At 44.5% G+C, this 12,458-nt stretch overlaps 1 protein-coding gene across 1 annotated transcript in view; it reads right to left on the reverse strand.

Moving 5' to 3' along the window:
• SLC1A4 (solute carrier family 1 member 4) overlaps positions 1 to 12,458 on the reverse strand; it is a 30,201-nt gene that overhangs the window by 1,719 nt on the left and 16,024 nt on the right. Inside the window, exons 5-8 of the mRNA XM_079969897.1 lie at positions 11,405 to 11,571; positions 6,282 to 6,515; positions 4,747 to 4,941; positions 1,912 to 2,046 (exon numbers count right to left, since the gene is read on the reverse strand). Coding sequence (XP_079826023.1) covers positions 1,912 to 2,046; positions 4,747 to 4,941; positions 6,282 to 6,515; positions 11,405 to 11,571 — 731 coding nt within the window. The remainder of the gene's footprint in view (positions 1 to 1,911; positions 2,047 to 4,746; positions 4,942 to 6,281; positions 6,516 to 11,404; positions 11,572 to 12,458) is intronic.

Below are 12,458 nucleotides of genomic sequence, written 5' to 3' on the forward strand. Positions count from 1 at the left end.
GGTTCCCTGTAACTTGGCTTCTCGCAGCGAGGGAACCGCCAGAAGGCCCTCGGCGCTGGACCTCAGTGTCCGGGCAGAACGATGGGGGTGGAGACGCTCCTTCAGGTATACTGGGCCGAGGCCATTTAGGGCTATAAAGGTCAGTGGTAATCAAAAACAGTGGTTACTATAGCTGGCTGGAGGCATCAATACTTATATTGTCCAAGGGTCTGACTCTAACCAGACAGGGCAGCAGCAGTTCCAGGGGAGGGGAGGCTACTCTCTGCTGAATTGTGGCTTATCTCATAGGAAAATGGAAGGCTGCTTTATAACAAGTCAAACCAACAGTGCATCTAGCCCAGTATTGTCAGGGCTAATTGGCACCTGCTCTTCAGGGTTTCAGTCCTACCTGGAGATGTTGAGGATTGAACCTGTGACCTTCTGCAAGCAGAGAGGGTGCTCCAACACTGACGCTCCCTACAGCTCCACCCTCCACAATGCTTCTCTCTTAGGGCTTGTCCACACTTATCTTTTGTCCCACTCTTTCCAAGCACAGGCCCACGCTTAAAAGCTCTTGTGTCCTAAGCATTTTCTTTCTTTCTTTTGTCTGAGCTTTCCCCACTTTTCAGCGTTCAATCGGAGCAAATGTCAATTTGGGTTTTCCATGGATTGCTATTTGCTCCAACTGAGCTTTAAAGAGCGGGTTTTTGCACAGAGCTTTAAAGCGCAGATCATGCCTGGAAAAAGCGGAGGAAAGGGAAGTGTGGATAAACCAAAAGTGAATCATTCCCAGTGCTGCCAGCCAAGACAAAAAGTGCCCGGAGGAGTGGATTGTACTATGGAGAGAAACTTTAGCTCCCCTCACAGGAACACAACAAACTGTCTTATAGCTTGTCAGACTGTTGGTCAATCTGGACCCAAATTGTTTACTGACTGGTAGACTGCAACCCAGGGTGGATCTACACACAGAGTAAAAGACCACGCTATAAATAAGTCAGAAATCAAATCGTTATAAAAAAACACCCTATGTAAAAATCACATAGAAAATATGTTTGTTCTCTGGCGCCATCTGGTGTTACACATTCAAAGCATTGGTGTTGGTTTTTTTTTACTAATGTAGCTGAGTCACTTTAACTGGAGATTCTAAGGATAAGCTGTGCCATAACATCATCAAGATTGGCTCTTGATAACTGACCTACAGTATACAGCATCTCTCTTTCATTTTTTAGGTTCCTGCCTTTTAGGAATTCTGTACTTCATTCACACTGTCAGCTTAAAAGAAATATCTTCTGAAATGTATTGCTATGAGTTTGTGGGGAGAAGGCAGGCAAGCTAATTCCTGCACAGATCCAGCACAGATTCAACTGCTGGAATAGGCAAGCCAGCCTGATAATGGCCCACTAAATATGGGAATGGCTCTGTGCCAAAGGACAAATGTGTGAGCCTCCCTTTCTCAACATTCTCTTAGTTAGAAAGACAAGAGGCTGGAGTTGAGAGTTGAGTGATGTGAGCTAGAAGCTGGATGCAAAAGTGGCAGATTGGAAACGGAGAGAGAGAGAGAGAGAGAGAGAGAGAGAGAGAGAGAGAGGGAGCAAGTGAGCGAGCGCCATGGCTGATTTCTGCTAGGATCCAAGGCTGTGGCTATGGGAGACGCAGGACATTCTTGGCATGTTAATGCTGTGAGCCCCTCCATCATAGGCTCAGCTTGTATATATGTGTAATTAAACCATATATCTTAAGGACACTAGAGTCTCCACAGTACCTCGTTGCAAAGGAAACACAAGCTGGAACCCCAGGAATCTCCCACCACTTGGAGACTGGAGTGGTGTGCAACAGTATGCTCCCCTCAAAATATAATATTCAATTCATGCCACCAACCACCTGCAACGACGCCACAATAATGTGTGCCCTAACCACACACCAAGTACTTACACAATCCAGTCGACAGCCAATATGAGGGAGATATCATTGGTGGGAAGTCCAATTGCCTCCAAGATAATAGCTATGGTGAGAACTCCTCCCGCTGGGATTCCAGCAGCTCCCACGCTGGATGCAGTTGCCGTTACACTGTCAATGGGAATCAATTTTGGTTACTGTTGTGCTGCAATGGCACATATGCATAAAAATGCCAAAGGTTTCCTTTTATGTCTAGGGATATTTCTTCCTTTCCACATGTTGGCACAACATGGTCCAGGTAAAACGGTAAAGGACCCCTGACAGTTAAGTCCAGTCGCAGACGACTCTGGGGTTGCGGTGCTCATCTCGCTTTACAGGCTGAGGGAGCCGGCATTTGTCCGCAGAGTTTTTCCAGGGTCATGTGGCCAGCATGACTAAACCGCTTCTGGCGCAACGGAACACCAAAACCAGAGCAGCACACGGAAATGCCGTTTACCTTCCCGCCAGAGGAAGGTCTACTTGCACTTTTTGGCATGCTTTCAAACTGCTAGGTTGGCAGGAGCTGGGACCGAGCAACAGGAGCTTACCCCGTTGCGTGGATTCGAACAGCCGACCTTCCGATCGGCAAGCCCTAGGCGCAATGGTTTAGACCACAACACCCACGTCCCTATGTTCCAGGTAAGTAAAGGTAAAGGTAAAGGTACCCCTGCCCGTACGGGCCAGTCTTGACAGACTCTGGGGTTGTGCGCCCATCTCACTTAAGAGGCCAGGGGCCAGCGCTGTCCGGAGACACTTCCGGGTCACGTGGCCAGCGTGACATCGCTGCTCTGGCGAGCCAGAGCCGCACACGGAAACGCCGTTTACCTTCCCGCTGGTAAGCGGTCCCTATTTATCTACTTGCACCCGGAGGTTCCAGGTACTTAGATGTAAAAACAGAAGTGCTTTTTTGCAACACAGATGATTCATATCACCATTGGGAACTATACACTTACTACCAGCACTAAGTTTAATTTTGTTCATCATGGTCTCCATTTGCATCACACTCACAATTCAAAGTGGATATATTTCTCCAAGCTGTATTCTGCAGATCTGATTCACTGTTGTGCACACTTGGCTTAATTATGTATCTATTTAACTTATTTCTTAAATTTGTAGCCTGCCTTTTCACCAGATGGTGCTCAAAATAGCTAACAGCAATACAAAAAATTAATAAAAGCAAGCAAAAAAGAGGAGGCATCAATAGAAACAACCAGTTAAAACCAATGGCAATGTATTTATACATCAGCTTAGGAACAAAGGCTTTTGCCTCCATGCAGAAAGCCACAGAAATGGGGTTAGCTTGGTCTGCCTTGGAAGGGAGCAAGTGGCAGACTTTGGGCTCTCAAATTTCAGTGGCCCCCTGTGTGACGCTAAAATTCAGTGCGCACCCAACTACCACACTCTGTTCTACATCATTGTTGTGGTGCCCCCTGCAGTGCTGGTGCCCAGTGTGGCCAAACCGGTCACGCTACCCTGAAATCGCCTCTGCAAGAAGTCCCAGCTTGGCCTCTTTCGCCCAACATGGGGCGCAAACCCACAACCCTGAGATCATGAGTCTCATGCTCAGACCTTCTGCCCATCTGAGCACTTATTCACAATTGCAAAATATGTGGGTTAAAGCCTCAGCGCCTAGGGCTTGCCGATCGAAAGGTCGGCGGTTCGAATCCCTGCGGCGGGGTGCGCTCCCGCTGCTCGGTCCCAGCGCCTGCCAACCTAGCAGTTCGAAAGCACCTCCGGGTGCAAGTAGATAAATAGGGACCGCTTACCAGCGGGAAGGTAAACGGCGTTTCTGTGTGCGGCTCTGGCTCGCCAGAGCAGCGATGTCACGCTGGCCACATGACCCGGAAGTGTCTCCGGACAGCGCTGGCCCCTGGCCTCTTAAGTGAGATGGGCGCACAACCCCAGAGTCTGTCAAGACTGGCCCGTACGGGCAGGGGTACCTTTACCTTTACCTTTACTGTTTTCTCACTGGGAGGAGAAAGTTGCTGATGTTTTCAGCACATTGAACCCAGACTACGCATGAAGTGGAACACTGTCCATGGGGTGCTGTCTTAAGAGGACGCTATTTTCTGCCTATTCCCCCTGCAGACTCCTGTGCTCCCACCCCCAAAGAAGATCTGGGGGATCCTCCCTCCAGAACAGCATGTTGAGTCACACTGGACACGACTGGCAGGACTGGTGGAAGACTTACTCCCGTGGATCTGAGTCCCTTCTGCAAACGAAAGCTCCTTCATTCACAGAAGGGAAAGCCTGTATTTAACCCACCACCTCTGTGAAGGGCACACGTTCTAAATAGTACTAGCAGTGCAACCAAGAAAGCTGCAAGAAGGCAAGCTGTTGTTTCTCTCTTGCACCTTTACAGCTAGATACAGTGATGCCCCGCAAGACGAATGCCTCGCAAGACGGAAAACCCGCTAGACGAAAGGGTTTTCCGTTTTGGAGGTGCTTCGCAAAACGAATTTCCTATGGGCTTGCTTTGCAAGACGGAAATGTCTTGCGAGTTCCTGCGGGTTTTTTTCCCGTTTTGGAGGTGCTTCGCAAAACGAATTTCCTATGGGCTTGCTTTGCAAGACAGAAATGTCTTGCGAGTTCCTGCGGGTTTTTTCCCCTTTTCCCCCCTTTTTCTAAACCGCTAAGCCGCTTATCAGCTGATCCGCTAAGCCGCTAATGGGCTTGCTTCACAAGACGAAAAAACCACAAGACGAAGAGACTCGCGGAACAGATTCTTTTCGTCTTGCGAGGCACCACTGTAACTCCATTTATTGCATATCCACAGTGGAGCTATCGCTGCATTCAGCTATCAGAAAAAGGCAGCTTTGCATTGCAACTTACAGAATGGTGAAGATCTGTCCGCTATTGAGCTCATGGTTGTTCAGCTGGGCAATAAAGATAGCAGCTACACACTGAAAAATGGCAGCTCCATCCATGTTCACCGTGGCCCCAATTGGCAGAATAAACCTGCTAATTCTTTTGTCTATTCCATTATTCTCCTCGATGCATTTCATCATGGATGGAAGAGTTGCAGAGCTAGATGTGGCCAAGAAAGGAGATCATCATCAGGTCTGGCAATGTATATAACCCACTAATATAAACATTCTAACAGCTGGATCTCTCTGCCAGCCTAAACATATTGTGCAGCATTCCAGGTACATGCCGTTCCAGGGTAACCCAGGAACTGAAAAGAGCTCCACGTTCTGTATTTCCAAAAGATACATCCAAGTCTTATAAGAGGAAAAATAAAGGGCGGTCTAGGGTACATTTTAAAACTGCTGTTTCTGTTTCAGAGCTGTTATGACTAGTTTAAGCAAGACACTGTCTAAGAATTTAGATTGGACTGGATTTCATTATTTGTCTTGGTGGCCAAAAGCAGACAATTTGCACCTCAGCTATCTCACACTGTTAGGGAGGTGCTGCTATTTTCTCTGGCCCTTTAAAACTGGTCAGAGCCTTCCTAAGTGGGAAAGGGAGTGAAGAAACAGATCATTTACATCTCCTGGCTTCAGCCGCCCACAATGGGGTTGCAACAGGGACGTCTCTCTCTTTTTAGCCCTCGCCCAATTGTAAATGCCCCCCCCACCCGCTTTGAAACTAATAAGAGGAAATAGCTATTTCAGTCTCAAACTGGCATAGCTTATGAGCCTGATCTTGGAGCTTCTTGTAGGATCTTGGAAGACTTTGGATCCAGTGGAACCAAGGCTGCCTCTGGCCTGCTCCTGAAATGCCTTATTTCAGGGCCTAACTAATGGCTACTACCATTAGCAGGTCTACACCTGCAGAGCTTTCTGTTATGTACTGAAGTTCTCACCCTGGGCCAGCAGGGGGATACTGTAGATAGTTATGCAAATAAGGGATTGAAAGTGACGTTCAGTGATTGGATAGTTTTAGAAAATTGTTACAGTTACATTGTACTGGAGCTCTATATAAGCAGGCTGGCTGAACCCTTCAGCTCAGTTTTGTCCTGGCCTGTGAATAAACAAGCGCTGTTTGAAGAATCGCTGTGTCGTCTGATATGTTCACCCACAACTTAACACTTTCCATGTGCAAGGAGAGAGGGGGCTCTTTGGTGGACACCCCCGCTCTGCTGGAGAAACTTCACCCCATCTTAAATCTCTTCAGCCAGTGGATCACGAGGGCAGGATTACTCTGTCAAATTCTGACAGCTATATTAGGGTATATAGACATGGGACATCCAAATATCATTCTAAAAGCCTATGTGACATTTTGAGAAATTAGACACCCATAGGAGGGCTTCTTGCATTGCAATAAAAGCTACAAAAATGACTAAGCAGGTCATTAAGCTAGAATTATTACCCTGAACTAGAATAATGCTATTCCCATTTCACATATAAAAGCTTACACCAACCAACCTGGAACAAGTGGCAAAAGCTGTTGCAAACGGTGTTATAAGTCCTAGCAGAAAAGTGAAAGGGTTTTTGCGTGTAATTGCAAAATAAATAAGTGGTAAAACGACCAGTCCATGGATGAAGTGGCCCAGAATCGAAGCAAATATATATTTCCCAAGGCTCGTCACCAGAAGCATGATGTCTTCCATTTCCACTATCTTGCTTCCAACAAGAAATGTAATGCCAATAGGTACATACCTGCAGGGAAGTTAACATTCAACATTAGTAAGGAACAAGGTCTTTAAAGTGCCATAAACCAAAGCATGTGAAGAATGCAACAGCCATGCCATACAGACCAAGTCTGGAATAACATTCTAATTAAAACATTTGACTAAGGTTTGTTCTTTGATGAGCATATTTCCCCCCACAAACAATATTACCCTTTCTGCATTGCCTACATTTCCCAAACCCTTATATTTAAGGCCCACCTATCATTATTTGTCAGCTTCCATGCTGTGCTAAATCAGCCCTGCAGCACTGATCCAGCTCAAATGGGGCAGGGGAAGATCTGAGAGCTACAGGTAAAATATCTGTGCTCCCACAGCAAAACTGTTACTGTCTCTTCCTCTCATCTATTGGGCAAGGGACATCATATCAATGCTACTGTTTAAATAAGTGTGCGGGCCTCCTAAATACATAGGAGCAGAACAAATTGATCCAAGCTCACAAAAAGTCCCAGGTTGACTCTCTTGCATTTCTTGGTATGGCCAGGAAATATTCCTGTCTGAATCCCTGGGGAGTGGTTGCCAGACACAGAATAGACAATTCTGAGTAAGAAAAACCAATGGTTTTGAGGCATCTAATCATAGCCTGCATTTTTATTAAGGCTTGATCAGGGCCTGTATTTTAAAATGAGCTTAAAGATTTTCAAATGTTCATGCCAGGCAGAAGACCAGCTGCCTAAGATGTTTATTCTCCTGGACAAGATGTTTATTCTCCTGGACAAGGGGCCCCCCTGATTTATAGCAGAAAACAATTCTCAAAGTCGTAAAAAGGGAATTACAGGCTGACAGCCAAGGTTACACTGACCCTACATATTACAGAAGATAAAAAAAGAGATAAACATAATTAAGAGTGGGTAAATAGTAAAATAAAACCATGTGCCTCCCATTAAACTTGAGCCATATTTTCCTAAGGTTGAAAGGTCAAGAGCAGTGAAAAAGGCAACTGGCTTGGCTGGAGAAGAGAGGTTTTCTTTCCATCTTATTTTGAGGCTGGAAACTGTTCCTTCCTTTTTTTACTTTGAAAAGGTTTATTCTTCTAAAAAGCTATCTATGTTATGTATTAAATATATTGGCTTAAATGTAATTATGCAAAGGAATTAGAAGCTAAGAAATGTTAAATCCTTATGCTAGATTCTTATTTCATATAGTTGGAAGAGATCACAGGGGCCATCAGCCATCAGCCCAGCCCCCCTGCCAAGCAGGAAACATCATTAGAGCACACATATGGTTATCTGTTTAAAGACCTTCAAGAGAAGGAGATCTTTCAATGATGATGTGAACTCAAGATCCTTGACATCTGTTTAAGATAAAAATTTGAGATTAAACCATTTGTTTTGGAGGGCAATAGGGCGAGGTGAGCTGGTAATTAAGGTTCCTTGTTGAGACACATGTAAGATATATTACTACTTATTTGTCATTTATAGATAGAAGAATATATAGCTTTTTGTTTCCCATAAACGGGCAAGAGGAAATGGGTGTATCTTTTGTGATTGGTTCTAGCAAACAGCCAATAGGAATTTCAACCAGGCTGATTGGACAGAGGCAGCCACAGGAGGAGCAAGGGGGCTGGATTAAGGAAATATAAGTGCTGGCCAGAATGGCGGGAGGCCAGGCCAGAGCTTGGTAACTATATACCACTGTGCCTCTCATTTATTTGTCTGACAAATAAATTATTATTTTGATTTCTCTATTGCTGCGTTGAATATTTCATTCCAGCTAAGCGTTAACCACAAGCAGGGTGCTACATTTTCACTAAGCATAAAAGCAACATTATTTTTTTCTAAATATGATTTGAGCATGAAACCTAATGAAGTTGATGTTTTGAATCCCACTTAAAAAAACAAACCCAAAACTTAACTGTTTGATCTTTTAATCTATAGAAGGGTGGCTTTTCTTCAATTTGCTAATTAGGATTTCAAAGAGGGAGATAATAAATTCCAGAAAAGGAGAAAAGCAGGCCTGAGAATTTCTGTTCATTCCAGGGTCAAGCTAAAATGTATGCCCATAATCTACAAAGTGGAGGATTATTTGATGACTGATTAACTTGGAGTGTTGGCTTAGTAATGACGAAATGACAGTGCCACCTATCAATTGCTTTAATATTACAAAGGCGTTATATTTAGGAATTGCGGGGGCGGGGGGGGGAGAGGAATCCTACTCAGATTCCGGAGCAAACACACCTGATTTGATCTGGGCAGATCATGGCCCAGAAAACATTAATCAATCCACAGTCCAGTGGATTGCTTTGCAAGAAGGTCCATAAAAATGTTTTGTGTTTAAACTCCCCAAAGTAGGGCATCCATAACTTGGACTGACTAACACCCAGGGCTCCTTGTCTCTGCATGCTTTGAATTCATATACAATGTCACACAAGAATATATCACCGAGGGCAACTGCTCCACATTAAGTAGTGTAAAGAAGCAAATAAATAATTTCTGTAATTTAAAGTAGTCTTTTCCTTTACAATCACTTGTGTGTACATCAACTTGCGAGTCAACGGTGTTCTGGTATAATCAGCGTTTCTTCCCACAAATGGGCTTAACTATCAAGCTGTACAGTGAAATCTTAACAGTATACAATCAATAGTTTAGAAAACTGGGCAAATCTGTCCCTATATGCATCTCTCCCAAGACCTTCTTGGTAGTGGCGCCCGCCCTGTGCAACGCCCTCCCATCAGATGTCAAGGAAAGACTTTTATAAGACATCTGAAGGCAGCCCTGTTTAGGGAAGTTTTTAATGTTTGACTTACTATTGTATTTTAATATTTTGTTGGAAGCCGCCTTATTGTGGAGCAGTTGTCCTTGGTGATATATTTTTGTGTGACTTTGCATTTTGCTATTATATCACTAGCCTGTGTATTGTTGAATTCGTATACAGCAAGTCCTTTTGGGAGTGATGGAATCTGACAATGTTCTGTTACTCTCAGGGGGAACAGTATGGGAAGAAAGCATGGCTGCCCCCAGTGTTTACGCTGAGAACTTGGGTGGGCCAAACTTTAATGAGCTCATCCATCCCTAATTATCCTTGGAAGTAAAAACCTTAAGCTGCTCTGATACAAATCACTAATGGCAAGTACTAACATAAAGGTCTGGTTTCTAAGGTCATATGTCCTATGAGATTCATTCCATTGCTTACGGACCAAGCCCAACATTGGATGCTATTAACTGCTGAGAAAAAGCTTCTTAAGAAAATGCAGGCATACACCATCTAAAACGATGAATTTCAAGTAAAGCAGTGATTATGTGTGAAGTCTGGCTTCCACTTTCCCTTTTCACCTGCAGTCAAATAGTCTGAAAATGACTGCTCGATAAGGGGTGAGCCTGCACAACATCCAGGTTTACTGTCTCACTGTGAACACTTTGTTTCAAGGAGGATGCTCGATCCCTTAAGGCATGGGTTTTTTATGTGGGAGACTAGGGATAACCACTTAACAGATTTTATTTGTAAGACACTGAAAGAAACAAATAGTTTTCAGACCGGACTGTAAGCCAATGTGGTGTAATTGGTGGAGAAACTTTTTTTTTTGTACAGAAACCTTCAAGGCAGAGTACCCTATAATCCACATCCCTTCTCCACCCTATTCCAAACCCCTATTTTTCCCCTGAACAAACCAGCTCCACCTTGCACCTTCTGAACATCCCACCTTCCCTAAGACCTTCCTTTCCTCTTACTTTAACATTCTGTCCTCCAAAAAATCCCCCCTGGTGGAGGTGCTGACCTTTAAAGCCCTAAATGGCCTCAGCCCAGTATACCTGAAGGAGCATCTCCACCCCCATCGCTGTGCCCGGACACTGAGATCCGGCGCCGAGAGCCTTCTGGCAGTTCCCTCACTGTGAGAAGCCAAGTTACAGGGAACCAGGCAGAGGGCTTTTCCGTAGTGGCACCCGCCCTGTGGAATGCCCTCCCATCAGATGTCAAAGAGATAAACAACTATCAGACGTTTAGATGACATCTGAAGGCAGCCCTGTTTAGGGAAGTTTTTAATGACTGATGTTTCATTGTATTTTTAATCTTTGTTGGAGTTGGGACGCGGGTGGCACTGTGGGTTAAACCACAGAGCCTAGGACTTGCCAATCAGAAGGTCGGCGGTTCGAATCCCTGCGACGGGGTGAGTTCCCGTTGCTTGGTCCCTGCTCCTGCCAACCTAGCAGTTTGAAAGCATGTAAAAGTGCAAGTAGATAAATAGATACCGCTCCGGCGGGAAGGTAAACGGCATGTCCGTACGCTGCTCTGGTTCGCCAGAACGGCTTAGTCATGCTGGCCACATGACCTAGAAGCTGTACGCCGGCTCCTTTGGCCAATAAAACGAGATGAGTGCTGCAATCCCAGAGTCGGTCACGACTGGACCTAATGGTCAGGGGTCCCTTTACCTTTACCTTAATCTTTGTTGGAAGCCGTCCGGAGTGGCTGATGCAGTTTTTAAATAACAGGATCAAGGGTAGCAGCAGGTCCCCTGTACATTTCAAAGATCCTGCATTTCATGTGGCATCTGTACTGCCATATAAGTAGACAGGCAGATGGTGTGCTGCCGTAAGAACTGCATTAATACTTCTTAGGCTGGTTCAGACTTCATACCTGTAAACTAGAAATGTCTATGTGGGTACGTATACATGTAGTTTTGCCAGTTCCCCAGTACTGGAAGACCAAAGGAAATCCCTAAAAATTTTATTTGCATGGGCACAGAAAGAAGATATGCGATACTGTTATGATAAATTCAGACCCATCTCATAAGAACATAAGAAGATCCTGTTGGATCAGGGCAATCTCCAAGTTGGCCTGTGCCTATATTTAGCTGATTTGTACTACTGTTGCTGATGCTGACACACAAAATTGCCAGAGAGGATCGTCCCAAAGAACACTCACCACATAATCCAAGATACTAAGACCATGGTTGCTTCGTTGAAAGAATTAAAGAAACGGATGAGTTCTTCTCCTTCAGTGCCAAGCTTTTTTAAGGCAACTCCCAAAACCAGAGAAAACAGGACCAGCCCCAAGATATTCATTCCTTCAATATCCGTGCCAACTGGGAACTGTGAAATAATACATAGTTGAAATATTAAATATATTAGTGCTAAACTCCAATTGTATGAAATTAAATCTTTAGGTCAGTTTTCCCTTTCCCCCTCTTTTGATATGAACTACGGCAGGTCACAGAATGGATAGAAGATACATGCAAAATATTGTAGAAACACCAGGAGACAACTAGAAACAGCCAGTCTCTAGACTTAAATGTAAAACCTTGAACAGAAAATATTGTTTCCAGGAGGGCTCAGAATAAAGACAGTAGAGCCTCTATCGTTCCCAATCTCAAAATTTAAGGGCTAGTGCTTTGTCACAGGATCAACCCCTTCCCACTCAGCCCACCTGGTCACAGCCTACTCCGTTCAGCAGTGACCATTGCTATCATATAGTTGACATCTTGAAATTCTTCTCTATACACTGACCTGCAGACCAATAGGTTAAGAATTACTTCTATATCTGGTTAAATTTTGTGAAAGGAAAGACTGTGTCGTATGTGCATTGACTAAAGGCACACTGAGCGACTCTGATTGTGTGCACTGCCCCTGCCCTACACATGTATTAGACATAATGTCTGAATGGAGTCTGCAAGTGTGCATATTGCACACATGTAACCTCTGTGCAGATGTTCAGGTGACTGTGCATGTATTGGGGGTACTGCAGGCACAACCCCAAATTGTCCCTATATGTTTGATTAATGCATATGTTGTCTGAACAAAACTTACATAATCAAGAGAGGTAATCAAAAGCAAGAATAAAACACAGGCATGGTTGTGAAATGTTATACTGTTCATTGTACATCAGGGCAGGGTGTGTGGGTGTGTATTCAATCGAGATATTCCAGTTTTCCATGTGTCCCAAGAATCCAACTCTGCTAAAGTGATAACTCAATATCAAA

This window comes from Podarcis cretensis (assembly GCF_951804945.1).
Source record: "Podarcis cretensis genome assembly, chromosome: 3".
Classification (NCBI taxonomy): Eukaryota; Metazoa; Chordata; class Lepidosauria; order Squamata; family Lacertidae; genus Podarcis; species Podarcis cretensis.